The sequence below is a fragment of the Panulirus ornatus genome, chromosome 65, assembly GCF_036320965.1.
Source record: "Panulirus ornatus isolate Po-2019 chromosome 65, ASM3632096v1, whole genome shotgun sequence".
Classification (NCBI taxonomy): Eukaryota; Metazoa; Arthropoda; class Malacostraca; order Decapoda; family Palinuridae; genus Panulirus; species Panulirus ornatus.
The window spans coordinates 645,993-661,836 of NC_092288.1; the positions used below are offsets into that span (position 1 = coordinate 645,993).

Sequence of the window (15,844 nt, forward strand, 5' to 3'; positions counted from 1 at the left end):
TACGGAGGGACGGGAGGAAGGGTGCAGAGGAACGTAAGGAAGTGTACGGAGGGACTTGAGAAAGTGCACGGAGGGGGGTGAGGAAGTGTATGGAAGGACGGGAGGAAATGTACGGAGGGAAGTGAGGAAGTTTAGGGAGGGACGGGAAGAAGTGTTCGGAGGGACGTGAGGAAGGGTACGGCGGGACGGGAGGAAGTGTATGAAAGGACGTGAGGAAGTGTATGGAGGGACGTGAGAAAGTGTATGCAGGGACGGGAGGAAGCGTATGCAGCGACGCGAGGAAGTGTATGGAGGGACGTGAGGAAGTGTTGGGAGGGACGCGAGGAAGTGTGTGGAGGGATGTGAGGAAGTGTATGGAGGGACGTGAGGAAGTGTTGGGAGGGACGTGAGGAAGTGTATGGAGGGATGCGAGAAAGTGTATGGAGGGATGCGAGGAAGTGTTGGGAGGGACAATGTTCTGAGCCGTAAAGGAGAAATACCTTGATTCCCAAAAACCAAACATTTTGAGTCGTACCAATGACTGAAGTGGACCCTAGCAGTGAAACCCATCCAGTCATATCAATGTAAAGATTTGAACTAAACATTCTTTTCAAGTTTACGTAATACATATTTTCCTAAATGTTCAGTTTGTGTTTGTAGACACTTGTGTACAAAGATTAAAGCTACATTAGCTAACACTACTATATATACAAACTTCAACTTACACTGGTTAGAAGTGGACAAGATTCAGCACTTGTGGAAATGACTCACCACTGTTGTAGATGACTCACCACTGTTGTAGATGACTCACCACTGTTGTAGATGACTCATCACTGTTGTAGATGACTCATCACTGTTGTAGATGACTCATCACTTGTAGATGACTCACCACTGTTGTACATGACTCACCACTGTTGTAGATGACTCACCACTGTTGTAGATGACTCATCACTGTTGTAGATGACTCACCACTGTTGTAGATGACTCATCACTGTTGTAGATGACTCACCACTGTTGTAGATGACTCACCAGTTGTAGATGACTCATTACTGTTGTAGATGACTCACCACTGTTGTAGATGACTCACCACTGTTGTAGATGACTCACCACTGTTGTAAATGACTCATCACTGTTGTAGATGACTCACCACTGTTGTAGATGACTCACCACTGTTGTAGATGACTCACCACTGTTGTAGATGACTCATCACTGTTGTAGATGACTCACCACTGTTGTAGATGACTCACCACTGTTGTAGATGACTCATCACTGTTGTAGATGACTCACCACTGTTGTAGATGACTCACCACTGTTGTAGATGACTCATCACTGTTGTAGATGACTCACCACTGTTGTATATGACTCACCACTGTTATAGATGACTCACCACTGTTGTAGATGACTCACCACTGTTGTAGATGACTCACCACTGTTGTAGATGACTCACCACTGTTATAGATGACTCATCACTGTTGTAGATGACTCATCACTGTTGTAGATGACTCACCACTGTTGTAGATGACTCACCACTGTTGTAGATGACTCATCACTGTTGTAGATGACTCATCACTGTTGTAGATGACTCACCACTGTTGTAGATGACTCACCACTGTTGTAGATGACTCACCACTGTTGTAGATGACTCATCACTGTTGTAGATGACTCACCACTGTTGTAGATGACTCACCACTGTTGTAGATAGCAGGTTCGATGGAATCGAATCTGTCGTTGACGGCCAGTGTTGCCTGGTGGACGAGGTTGCCCATATCACGAAAACTGATGTGAGGCATCGTGACTCTTGGACCTGTGGATGATGACGATAATGTTATAACAACATGTGCTGTACCACTGTGTAACACGTTACGTTACGACGGTAGGATGATGACTGACACATGTGCTGTACACTGCGTAACACGTTACGTTACCCTCCATCACCACACTAACCTGACAATTTACAGTTGTACAAGAAAGTGTCACAACCTGTTGGTGACCATTGATGAAAGTGACCTGGTCCAGGACCAGTAGGTGGGACGGGTGATGGTGGAAGGGTGACCTGGTCCAGGACCAGTAGGTGGGACGGGTGATGGTGGAAGGGTGACCTGGTCCAGGACCAGTAGGTGGGACGGGTGATGGTGGAAGGGTGACCTGGTCCAGGACCAGTAGGTGGGACGGGTGATGGTGGAAGGGTGACCTGGTCCAGGACCAGTAGGTGGGACGGATGATGGTGGAAGGGTGACCTGGTCCAGGACCACTAGGTGGGACGGATGATGGTGGAAGGGTGACCTGGTCCAGGACCAGTAGGTGGGACGGGTGATGGTGGAAGGGTGACCTGGTCCAGGACCACTAGGTGGGACGGATGATGGTGGAAGGGTGACCTGGTCCAGGACCACTAGGTGGGACGGATGATGGTGGAAGGGTGACCTGGTCCAGGACCACTAGGTGGGACGGATGATGGTGGAAGGGTGACCTGGTCCAGGACCACTAGGTGGGACGGATGATGGTGGAAGGGTGACCTGGTCTAGGACTGACCTGACGGGATGGGGTCTATATCCACGGGTAGGGGGAAGCCTGATGTGCCAAGTGGTATCTGTTGGATGGACCTGTGTGAGCGGGGACTGGGTGGGTCGTCTGCTCGGCTGCCCACCAGCAGGGAGGGCAGGACCCCTGCCTCCAGGCCCACCACTTCTGGCTCCAGCACCGCCAGGCCCACTGTCGTCAGCACCAGGCTGGCCCACGCCCAAACTGCTACTGCCACCCGCGACCTGTGGGCACAATGCATGGTTTCTGATGATATGTAGTGAGAGAGAGAACACATGTATCAGGTTAACATGAAGTAACTGATCAGTGAACTTCATGAAGGTTAGCTTGGATCATGCATTAAGTAAACAATATCACTCACAATCATTATAATATAAACAACAAAATAGCACATAATGTAACAATCACAACAGCAAAATACCAATAGTAATTGGCAGTAATAAATGACTGTTTTGCGTAGGGTTACTGATGCCACACCAGAGAAGACAGCTCTTCTTGAAGCATGTGCTCACGAACCTTGACATCCACTGAAGGTATCAACTCCTTGATGAAGTACTTTACTGTGGTTTTATGTTAGACAAGTGACCTTGACAACAGACCACCTACACAACTCTTGCCTCACTCTCAACATTCATATCACCGTCGTATGTACATAATATACAGCAATATTGTTTACACGATTCGTGAACAGGATATATTTCTATTTATTTTTTACGATATCGGCTTCAGTCACGGAAAATATCCACATCAAGGAAGGGCCTTAAAGGAAATATAGAGAGATTAATGAAAGAGAAAAAGAGACGAGTGAAAGTATTTACGATTTTTAGAGGAAGTGACAAACCTGCTTTGTAAAATGTGCAACAGCTTACAGTTGTTGGGAAAGACATGAAAGGGTTGAGTTCCAAAGCTTCGAGATGTAGGGAAAGAAACAGTTATCAAAACGGCCCATCCTTGATTACCAAAGACCACATAGTAATCAGGTGACGCAGCAGCATGTTTGGTCTAGCTAGTGGTGGCAGCAAAAACCAAAGCAATACCTATACAAGACGGATAGTGAACCAACATTGCGGTGCAGGGCAAGTGGGTCTGCTTTTGAAGTTAGTCTGGGAAAGTTTATAAGATGGACCGCTTTCGACTCTGTCATGTAAGGATGCAGAGCTAGAACCACCTTTGATTTGAAAGAAATAGACCAAACCTTGTATAAACGGAGCAGCTGTTTGGAAGAAAAGAAATTTCAACATCTAAACAGGACTCCCGGTTTCTTAGAGGCAGAATTAGCTACTTCCATAATGTGGGGTTTCCAAGATAGAATGGAGGTTACAAAAATACCAAGTATGTTCACTGAGTCAAGAGGTGGAATTACAGAACGATCAAAGGAGTGAGGAATTTTCAGTAGAGTTACGAGTAGAAACTGGATCGTGGAGGCACTGAACTTAACCAGATTTCGCCTACCTCACTGAGATATCCTGTCCAAGTCCAACTTTACCGAGGAAATTGTGTCAAGACAAGATGAAGATCGATGAGAGAAGGAGCAGAATTTAAGGAAGTGGAGGAATGCAGTGCTGAGTCGTTAGCGTATGAGTGCACTAGTTTATATGTGAAAGGAAGGAATTCGTTGATAACAATGAGAAAAGGTGTAGGAGACAGAACAGAACCTCGAGGGACACCGCTCTTGATAGGGAAAAGCTGATCTATCAACAACCATGGAGATAAATCAGCCAGAGAGGAAGCTAGATATGAGGGAGCAAAGCGAAGATGGAAAGCCACAAGAGGGGAGCTTAGAGATGAGACACCGATGCCACACTCTGTCAAAAGCTTTGAAAAGTCAAGGACAACCACAGAGGATTTCCCGGGACATATCAGGGATGATGACCAGACATTATCAAGATAGGAAAGAATATGACCAGTGGGTCTCGCCTTACGGAAGCCATACTGGTGACCAGAAAGAAGCCTGTGAGATTCAAGATGTCTGAGGATAAGGGAGTAGAGGAGAGGTTCAAAGACGCTGGAAATGGTAAATGTCACAAGCAACAGGACGATACTTCGAGAGGTTAAAACGATCACCCTTCTTAAGGATGGGATGTACCAATTTATGCTTCCATGAAAGAAGAAAAGTTCTGGTTTAAAACAGAAACGCAACAAACAATCAAGCACAAGCGCAAGTTCAGAAGCACACTTTTTCAGTACACGGGAATGGATGCCATCAGGACTATAAACCTTGCATGACGCTTCGAAGAGAGATTACGCTGGGGGGGGGGGGGGGGGGCATAGCATGAGTAAGAGGAACATTTAGGGGGTGAGGGAATGTTAAGAGTCATCCAAGGTGAAGTTAGAGGAGAAACGGGAACCAAAGGGAGTTGCTTCGTCTACGGAAGAGACAGTTATAGTACCGTCAGAGCGGAAAAGTGAAGGAAAGACAGAGCAACAGTAGTTGTTAAAGATGTCCTTAGCTAAAGACCAGAAAGACCTATCAGTGGATAACGAGGAGAGGTTATAGCACTTCCTTGAAATGAAGGAAGGCTTTGTTTGACGGATAACGTGCTTGCAATGATTATGGGCAGTTATAAAAGCTGAAAGGGGAGTTAAAGGAAGGAGTTTGTCCAAGCCCGATATGCTTGATCCCTTGCCTGAGTGGCCGCAGAACAGGAACGGTTCACCTATGCACTGGAAGAGGAGGTCATCTTGGAGGAAGAGGGGATAAATGCTTCCATTTCCGCAAAAATAATCCTGGTATGCGTCCAGCGGAAACAGAAGCATCACCACATGAGAGCCAGATATTCACACAATGGAAAGTCAGAAAAGGAATCACGTTAAATTATCTTATGTCAGATTTGTAAAGGTGCCACTATTTACGCTTAAAAGGGGCTGCTGGAGGGGTAGATGCCGTTAAAATAGCTGCATTTACGAAAGTGCGATCAGATGAACCAACTGGGGGCGAGATTGTGTAGTTGCTTACAGCAGGATGAACTTGAAGTGAAAAACAGAACATTAGAAGAATGGTCAACAGCGGTCAGGAATATAGGTAGGTTGGAAGATAGTTTGCTCTACATCACTGAGAATGGAGAACGTGAGCACTTCAATTCCTCCACCATCCGCATGGGAGGAATTCAACCATTCCCTCTAGTGAACGTTGACATGCCCGAGGTAGGGGATCTCAACTTGCGGGTAAGAGGATGCAAAAGTCTCATGGCAGGAATTTAGATAGTTCAATAAAGATATACAATATCTCAGAGGTGTACAGTTATGTCTGCTGCTGAGACAATAGTGATTCTCTCTCACACACACACACATCACATTGTTGCTGCTGACATAATCACTGGTGAAGCCAAGGTCGTGCGTGATACCATTAATTCTCATAAGATCAATCTTACTAGAGATATGATGGATATACGGTCCACAAGCACACTCTTGCAGCCAACCACAACCTTCTGTACCCTCTCAAATGATCCAACCATACGACCCTTCCAGTAACTACACTCATCATTGTCACTAACAACCATTCGTCTGCTTATCACATATACTTTCTCCTTTATACATCTTGCTATATACAGAAAATATAACTGATTTACTGCTTATGTGGAGATAATATTAATGAATTCCTGCTACAAATTATATTTGTATGCGTAATTACGTATTTGAAATCACATTGTTATCTGTATTGCTGGGGGGGGGGGGGAGAAAGCTTAAGTGGTAGTGGGGCAGTGAAGAGCTTCCCCAGCAGTTTTATACCAACACGTTGTGAAGACTTGTACATCATCAATCGGGATTAAAAACTCAGAGAATGTGATCAGGTCACTCCTTACTCTTCTTCACTGACTGGCAAATTTCAGGCCTCTAGGCTTTTCCCTGTACTTCATCTCTCTTACTTGTAGCACCAACTTCTTGCCTTCCTGTGTACCTTCTTTATTAGATCTTTGCTTCACTTGTTTAGGTAAACAAAGGTGAGGAACATGTTAGTGTGGCTCACTCATTGTGTTGTTATGGGCAGCATTTTCCACTCGTGTTGTCCCGTCACTTAACATTGTACACATCATACACATATGTATCATGTCTTTCTCTAGAAGTATTATATAAACACATCTTGGCCATAGCTAGCAACCCATCTATCGCTAGGAACCGATCTATCGCCCACTCCTAACCAGACGATGAACACCTGGGTTAGGTATCGGCCCAATGTCAGTACCATGATTTGAATCCATGAATGTGTGTGTGTGTGTGTGTGTGTGTGTGTGTGTGTGTGAACCATTACGTGCATGCCATTCTCTTATGAATACCAAATCAAAACCTTCCACAGTTTATGACGAACATGAGGTCAGCCCCAGGCATAACACCTTAGCCATATATTTCAGCACCAACACATCATGATGCACACTACCGCAAACATGACCGCTCCACTTGTGGAGGTCATGGTCTCCACCAGCAGCAGCAGCAGCAGCATGGTGTGTGCTAGGGGTTACCACACACACACACACTCCTGCTGCCCTACACTCAATCACCATCAGTATCATTACTCAGCCTGGCCCAGTGTCTCAACTCATTATAGTTTCTGTTAGGGAGAACAATTTCAAAATATTTGTGTTATATCTGTTAATTTATAACTTTACGAATCTTATGTTTACTAGCGACCATGGCCGATAACTAGAAAGTGATCAGAAATGTGCCATTCTTACTATAAACATTGACTGACAAAAACATAAAGAATGATTTACTAAGACAACGTTGGTAAGGTTACAACATATGATCGATGTTTGTTGACAGTGTATGTGTCTTGGTGAAGTAATTGTGTCAACAACATGTGACACATTCTGGTGAAGTTGTTGTGTCAACAATCTACTTCATCTACTCTGTCTTAAGCAAAAGAACAAAATGTAGGCGACATTATGAGGCAACCATAAGCTAAACTCAAATGGAGAGTTTGATGTATAAATTATGAAAAACTACGCTTCCTGCACAACTAATAGTTTGATAATAGAGAATTTCTGGGAAACACTGAAGTACGCTGGCAGACTCACGACTGAGAAACACTAGTGAGTGTTGATGTTATGAACATGTACAACACAAATACGTAATTTATCATTATTGCAATACGCTACTGGGATTTCTGAAGGAATACATGACATGAACGAGTGATATATATATATATATATATATATATATATATATATATATATATATATATATATATATATATATATATATATATATATATATATTCTTTCTTTCTTTCATACTATTCGCCATTTATATATATATATATATATATATATATATATATATATATATATATATATATATATATATATATATATTTCCCCCTTTAGAAAGTTAAAATACAAGGAGGGGAGGGTTTCTAGCCCCCCGCTCCCGTCCCCTTTAGTCGCCTTCTACGACACGTGAGGAATGCGTGGGAAGTATTCTTTCTCCCCTATCCCCAGGGATAGGGGATGGCGATGGGAATGAATAAATGCAGACAGTATGAATTATGTACATGTGCATATATGTATATGTCTGTGTGTGTAAATATATATGATACGTTGAGATGTATAGGTATGTATATTTGCGTGTGTGGACGTGTATGTATATACATGTGTATGGGGGTGAGTTGGGCCATTTCTTTCGTCTGTTTCCTTGCGCTACCTCGCTAACGCGAGAGACAGCGACAAAGCAATATATATATATATATATATATATATATATATATATATATATATATATATATATATATATATATATATACCTCGCTGAGGCGGGAAATGGCGAATAGTATGAAAGAAAAAAAGAAAAATATATATATATAGTTTTTTTTTTTTTTTTTGCTTTCTCGCTGTCTCCCGCGTTTGCGAGGTAGCGCAAGGAAACAGACGAAAGAAATGGCCCAACCCACCCCCATACACATGTATGTACATACGTCCACACACGCAAATATACCCACCTACACAGCTTTCCATGGTTTACCCCAGACGCTTCATATGCCCTGATTCAATCCACTGACAGCACGTCAATCCCGGTATACCACATCGATCCAATTCACTCTATTCCTTGCCCTCCTTTCACCTTCCTGCATGTTCAGGCCCCGATCACACAAAATCTTTTTCACTCCATCTTTCCACCTCCAATTTGGTCTCCCACTTCTCGTTCCCTCCACCTCCGACACATATATCCTCTTGGTCAATCTTTCCTCACTCATTCTCTCCATGTGCCCAAACCACTTGCAAAACACCCTCTTCTGCTCTCTCAACCACGCTCTTTTTATTTCCACACATCTCTCTTACCCTTACGTTACTTACTCGATCAAACCACCTCACACCACACATTGTCCTCAAACATCTCATTTCCAGCACATCCATCCTCCTGCGCACAACTCTATCCATAGCCCACGCCTCGCAACCATACAACATTGTTGGAACCACTATTCCTTCAAACATACCCATTTTTGCTTTCCGAGATAATGTTCTCGACTTCCACACATTCTTCAAGGCTCCCAGGATTTTCGCCCCATCCCCCACCCTATGATCCACTTCCGCTTCCATGGTTCCATCCGCTGCCAGATCCTCTCCCTGATATCTAAAACACTTTACTTCCTCCAGTTTTGCTCCATTCAAACTTACCTCCCAACTGACTTGACCCTCAACCCTACTGTACCTAATAAACTTGCTCTTATTCACATTTACTCTTAACTTTCTTCTTTCACACACCTTACCAAACTCAGTCACCAGCTTCTGCAGTTTCTCACATGAATCAGCCACCAGCGCTGTATCATCAGCGAACAACAACTGACTCACTTCCCAAGCTCTCTCATCCCCAACAGACTTCATACTTGCCCCTCTTTCCAAAACTCTTGCATATATATATATATATATATATATATATATATATATATATATATATATATATATATATATATATGTGTGTGTGTGTGTGTGTGGTTAGGCCATTCATCATCTGTTTTGTTGCGCTACCTCGCTGATGCGGGAAACAGCGGTTAAGTATAATAAATGAAAATATATATATATATATATATATATATATATATATATATATATATATATATATATATATATATATATATATATATTTCTACTATTCGCCATCTCCCGCGTTAGCGAGGTAGCGCCAAGTAAAATACTAAGGATAGTTAAAGAAGGTATTTTGCTGAACCAACAACTTCCACTTTCGTGTCAGTATGATAATATGTGAGGATGACCACAGTCACCACAAACTACCAACACAGTCAACAACCATAATATGGCAGCCAAGGCTGACGATGAGCCAGCCGCTCTGGAGCAGCCACACATGAACGAGAGCAAGGTTGTGAAACGGCCAGCGACCGTTGCTTCATACGATAACTACACAATAATGACTAGCTACCATTTTCACCTCAGAGTTCTGCTTTAACGTTTATCAAAATAGCACAATCTAGCTATCGTTCATTTATTATCATTCCTACATAACGTTTAGATAAATCATGGAACGTAACACGTAATTAAGCAGGTGATTATGGTCGTCACTGCAGGCCTTGCCGTTCACCATCCCTGCCGGCCACCAGTGAGGTAGGAAAGGCGGCCACCCACCCACCCACCCACCCTGGCAGGTGGCCGGGGCCCAGGCAGCTTGCCCCACATCTTGCCTTTCGCTCAACTCCCGTCACGAGTTCTACTTTGTCTGACGTCAGATTTAGGGACCGCTGTATTACAGCTGTAGCATCCTAACCTATCTTAATGTTAACTGTAGGAGCAAGAGACAAGAATTAACAGCAACAATGACAAGGCTACCAGCAAACAACACTAAGAAAGGCAACAATCAACACTAAGAGAGGCAACAATCAACACTAAGAAAAGCAACAATCAACACTAAGAAAGGTAACAATCAACACTAAGAGAGGCAACAATCAACAATAAGAAAGGCAACAACCAACATTAAGAAAAGCAACAATCAACACTAAGAGAGGCAACAATCAACACTAAGAGAGGCAACAATCAACACTAAGAAAAGCAACAATCAACACTAAGAAAAGCAACAATCAACACTAAGAAAGGCAACAGTCAACACTACGAAAAGCAACAATTAACACTAAGAGAGGCAACAATCAACACTAAGAGAGGCAACAATCAACACTAAGAGAGGCAACAATCAACACTAAGAAAGGCAACAAATTAACACTAAGAAAAGCAACAATTAACACTAAGAAAAGCAACAATCAACACTAAGAAAAGCAACAATCAACACTAAGAAAAGCAACAATCAACACTAAGAAAAGCAACAATTAACACTAAGAGAGGCAACAATCAACACTAAGAAAGGCAACAACCAACATTAAGAAAAGCAACAATCAACACTAAGAGAGGCAACAATCAACACTAAGAGAGGCAACAATCAACACTAAGAAAAGCAACAATCAACACTAAGAAAAGCAACAATCAACACTAAGAAAGGCAACAGTCAACACTACGAAAAGCAACAATTTACACTTAGAGAGGCAACAATCAACACTAAGAGAGGCAACAATCAACACTAAGAGAGGCAACAATCAACATTAAGAAAGGCAACAATCAACACTAAGAAAAGCAACAATCAACACTAAGAGAGGCAACAATCAACACTAAGAAAAGCAACAATTAACACTAAGAGAGGCAACAATCAACACTAAGAAAAGCAACAATCAACACTAAGAAAAGCAACAATTAACACTAAGAGAGGCAACAATCAACACAAAGAAAAGCAATAATCAACACTAAGAAAAGCAACAATCAACACTAAGAAAAGCAACAATTAACACTAAGAGAGGCAACAATCAACACTAAGAAAAGCAACAATCAACAATAAGAAAGGCAACAATCAACACTACGAAAGGCAACAATCAACACTAAGAGAGGCAACAATCAACACTAAGAAAGCTAACAATTAACACTAAGAAAGGCAACAATCAACACTAAGAAAGGCAACAAATTAACACTAAGAAAAGCAACAATTAACACTGAGAGGCAACAATCAACACTAAGAAAGCTAACAATTAACACTAAGAAAGGCAACAATCAACACTAAGAAAGGCAACAAATTAACACTAAGAGAGGCAACAATCAACACTAAGAAAGGCAACAATCAACACTAAGAAAAGCAACAATTAACACTAAGAAAGGCAACAATCAACACTAAGAAAAGCAACAATCAACACTAAGAAAAGCAACAATCAACACTAAGAAAGCTAACAATTAACACTAAGGCAACAATAAACACTAAGAGAGGCAACAATCAACACTAAGAAAGGCAACAATCAACACTAAGAAAAGCAACAATTAACACTAAGAAAGGCAACAATCAACACTAAGAAAAGCAACAATCAACACTAAGAAAAGCAACAATCAACACTAAGAAAGCTAACAATTAACACTAAGGCAACAATAAACACTAAGAGAGGCAACAATCAACACTAAGAAAGGCAACAATCAACACTAAGAGAGGCAACAATCAACACTAAGAAAGCTAACAATTTACACTAAGAAAGGCAACAATCAACACTAAGAAAGGCAACAAATTAACACTAAGAAAAGCAACAATCAACACTAAGAAAGCTAACAATTAACACTAAGGCAACAATCAACACTAAGAGAGGCAACAATGAACACTAAGAAAGCTAACAATTAACACAAAGAAAGGCAACAATCAACACTAAGAAAGGCAACAATCAACAATAAGAGAGGCAACAATCAACACTAAGAAAGCTAACAATTAGCACTAAGAAAGGCAACAATCAACACTAAGAAAGCTAACATTTAACACTAAGGCAACAATCAACACTAAGAGAGGCAACAATCAACACTAAGAAAGGCAACAATCAACACTAAGAAAGGCATCAATCAACACTAAGAAAGCTAACAATTAACACAAAGAAAGGCAACAATCAACACTAAGAAAGGCAACAAATTAACACTAAGAAAAGCAACAATCAACACTAAGAAAGCTAACAATTAACACTAGGGCAACAATCAACACTAAGAGAGGCAACAATCAACACTACGAGAGGCAACAATCAACACTAAGAAAGCTAAGAATTAACACAAAGAAAGGCAACAATAAACAATAAGAAAGGCAACAATCAACAATAAGAGGCAACAATCAACACTAAAAAAGCTAACAATTAACACTAAGAAAGGCAACAATCAACACTAAGAAAGCTAACAATTAACACTAAGGCAACAATCAACACTAAGAGAGGCAACAATCAACACTAAGAAAGGCAACAATCAACACTAAGAAAGGCAACAATCAACACTAAGAAAGCTAACAATTAACACTATGAAAGGCAACAATCAACACTAAGAAAGGCAACAAATTAACACTAAGAAAAGCAACAATCAACACTAAGAAAGCTAACAATTAACACTAAGGCAACAATCAACACTAAGAGAGGCAACAATCAACACTAAGAAAGCTAACAATTACCACTAAGAAAGGCAACAATCAACACTAAGACAGCTAACAATTAACACTAAGAAAGGCAACAATCAACACTAAGAAAGGCAACAATCAACAATAAGAAAGGCAACAATCAACACTAAGAAAGATAACAATTAACACTAAGAAAGGTAACAATCAATACTAAGAAAGCTAACAATTAACACTAAGAAAGGCAACAATCAACACTAAGAAAGGCAACAAATTAACACTAAGGCAACAATCAACACTAAGAAAGGCAAGCCAGGAGGGTGGTAGTGAGGCAAGGCAGGAGGATGGTAGTGAGGCAAGGCAGGAGGGTGGTAGTGAGGCAAGGCAGGAGGATGGTAGTGAGGCAAGGCAGGAGGATGGTAGTGAGGCAAGGCAGGAGGATGGTAGTGAGGCAAGCCAGGAGGATGGTAGTGAGGCAAGACAGGAGGATGGTAGTGAGGCAAGGCAGGAGGATGGTAGTGAGGCAAGGCAGGAGGATGGCAGTGAGGCAAGGCAGGAGGAAGGTAGTGAGGCAAGGCAGGAGGCTGGTAGTGAGGCAAGCCAGGAGGATGGTAGTGAGGCAAGGCAGGAGGATGGTTGTGAGGCAAGGCAGGAGGATGGTAGTGAGGCAAGGCAGGAAGGTGGTAGTCAGGCAAGGCAGGAGGGTGGTAGTGAGGCAAGCCAGGAGGGTGGTAACGAGGCAAGACAGGAGGATGGTAGTGAGGCAAGGCCGGAGGATGGTAGTGAGGCAAGGCAGGAGGATGGCAGTGAGGCAAGGCAGGAGGATGGTAGTGAGGCAAGGCAGGAGGATGGTAGTGAGGCAAGGCAGGAGGATGATAGTGAGGCAAGGCAGGAGGGTGGTAGTGAGGCAAGGCAGGAGGGTGGTAGTGAGGCAAGGCAGGAGGGTGGTAGTGAGGCAAGGCAGGAAGGTGGTAGTGAGGCAAGGCAGGAGGATGGTAGTGAGGCAAGGCAGGAGGGTGGTACTGAGGCAAGTCAGGAGGGTGGTAGTGAGGCAAGCCAGGAGGGTGGTAGTGAGGCAAGGCAGGAGGATGGTAGTGAGGCAAGGCAGGAAGGTGGTAGTGAGGCAAGGCAGGAGGGTGGTAGTGAGGCAAGCCAGGAGGGTGGTAACGAGGCAAGACAGGAGGATGGTAGTGAGGCAAGGCAGGAGGATGGTAGTGAGGCAAGGCAGGAGGATGGTAGTGAGGCAAGGCAGGAGGATGGTAGTGAGGCAAGGCCGGAGGCATGGTAGTAGGCAAGACAGTGAGGATGTTAGTGAGGCAAGGCAGGAGGATGGTAGAGGCCAAGGCAGGAGGTGGTAGTCAGAGCAAGCAGGGAAGGTAGTGAGGCAATGGCAGGGATGGTAGGAGGCCAGGCCAGAGGGATGGTAACGAGAGACAAGGCAGTGAGGATGGTAGTGAGGCAAGGCCAGGATGGATGGTAGTGAGGCAAGGCCCGGAGGATGGCTAGTGAGGCAAGGCAGGAGGATGGTACGTGATGGCAAGGCAGGAGGATGGTAGGTGAGGCGCAAGGCAGGAGGATGATTAGCGAAGGCAAGACAGAGAGAGGGATGGTAGTGAGGCAAGGCATGGCGGAGGTAGTGAGGCAAGCAGGAGGATGGTTAGTGAGGCAAGGCAGGAGGATGGTAGTGAGGCAAGGCCAGGAGGATGGTAGTGAGGCAAGGCAGGAGGGTGGAAGTGAGGCAAGGCAGGAGGGGCTGGGTAGTGAGGCAAGCCAGGAGGAGTGGTAGTGAGGCAAAGGCAGGAGGATGGTAGTGAGGCAAGGCAGGAAGATGGTAGTGAAGGCAAGGCAGGAGGAGGCTAGTGAGCAAGCAGGAGGGTGGTAGGAGGCAAGACAGGAGGCTGGTAGTGAGGCAAGGCAGGAGGGTGGTGGTGAGGCAAGGCAGGAGGATGGTAGTGAGGCAAGGCAGGAGGATGGCAGTGAAGCAAGGCAGGAGGGTGGTAGTGAGGCAAGGCAGGAGGATGGTAGTGAGGCAAGGCAGGAGGGTGGTAGTGAGGCAAGGCAGGAGGGTGGTAGTGAGGCAAGGCAGGGGGGTGGTAGTGAGGCAAGGTAGAAGGGTGATAGTGAGGCAAGGCAGGAGGGTGGTAGTGAGGCAAGGCAGGAGGATGGTAGTGAGGCAAGGCAGGAGGATGATAGTGAGGCAAGGCAGGAGGGTGGTAGTGAGGCAAGGCAGAAGGGTGGTAGTGAGGCAAGGCAGGAGGGTGGTAGTGAGGCAAGGCAGAAGGGTGGTAGTGAGGCAAGGCAGGAGGGTGGTAGTGAGGCAAGCCAGGAGGGTGGTAGTGAGGCAAGACAGGAGGATGGTAGTGAGGCAAGGCAGGAGGGTGGTAGTGAGGCAAGGCAGGAGGGTGGTAGTGAGGCAAGACAGGAGGATGGTAGTGAGGCAAGGCAGGAGGGTGGTAGTGAGGCAAGGCAGGAGGGTGGTAGTGAGGCAAGGCAGGAGGGTGGTAGTGAGGCAAGACAGGAGGATGGTAGTGAGGCAAGACAGGAGGATGGTAGTGAGGCAAGGCAGGAGGGTGGTAGTGAGGCAAGACAGGAGGATGGTAGTGAGGCAAGGCAGGAGAGTGGTAGTGAGGCAAGGCAGGAGGGTGGTAGTGAGGCAAGGCCGGAGGGTGGTAGTGAGGCAAGACAGGAGGATGGTAGTGAGGCAAGACAGGAGGATGGTAGTGAGGCAAGGCAGGAGGGTGGTAGTGAGGCAAGACAGGAGGATGGTAGTGAGGCAAGGCAGGAGGGTGGTAGTGAGGCAAGGCAGGAGGGTGGTAGTGAGGCAAGACAGGAGGATGGTAGTGAGGCAAGACAGGAGGATGGTAGTGAGGCAAGGCAGGAGGGTGGTAGTGAGGCAAGACAGGAGGATGGTAGTGAGGCAAGGCAGGAGGGTGGTAGTGAGGCA

At 44.4% G+C, this 15,844-nt stretch overlaps 1 protein-coding gene across 3 annotated transcripts in view; it reads right to left on the reverse strand.

Moving 5' to 3' along the window:
- LOC139746613 (uncharacterized) overlaps nucleotides 1-15,844 on the reverse strand; it is a 257,343-nt gene that overhangs the window by 171,494 nt on the left and 70,005 nt on the right. For all 3 annotated transcript variants that reach the window (XM_071658030.1, XM_071658029.1, XM_071658031.1), the window contains exons 2-3: nucleotides 2,509-2,741; nucleotides 1,667-1,783 (exon numbers count right to left, since the gene is read on the reverse strand). In XM_071658030.1, the coding sequence (XP_071514131.1) occupies nucleotides 1,667-1,783; nucleotides 2,509-2,741 (350 nt within the window). The remainder of the gene's footprint in view (nucleotides 1-1,666; nucleotides 1,784-2,508; nucleotides 2,742-15,844) is intronic.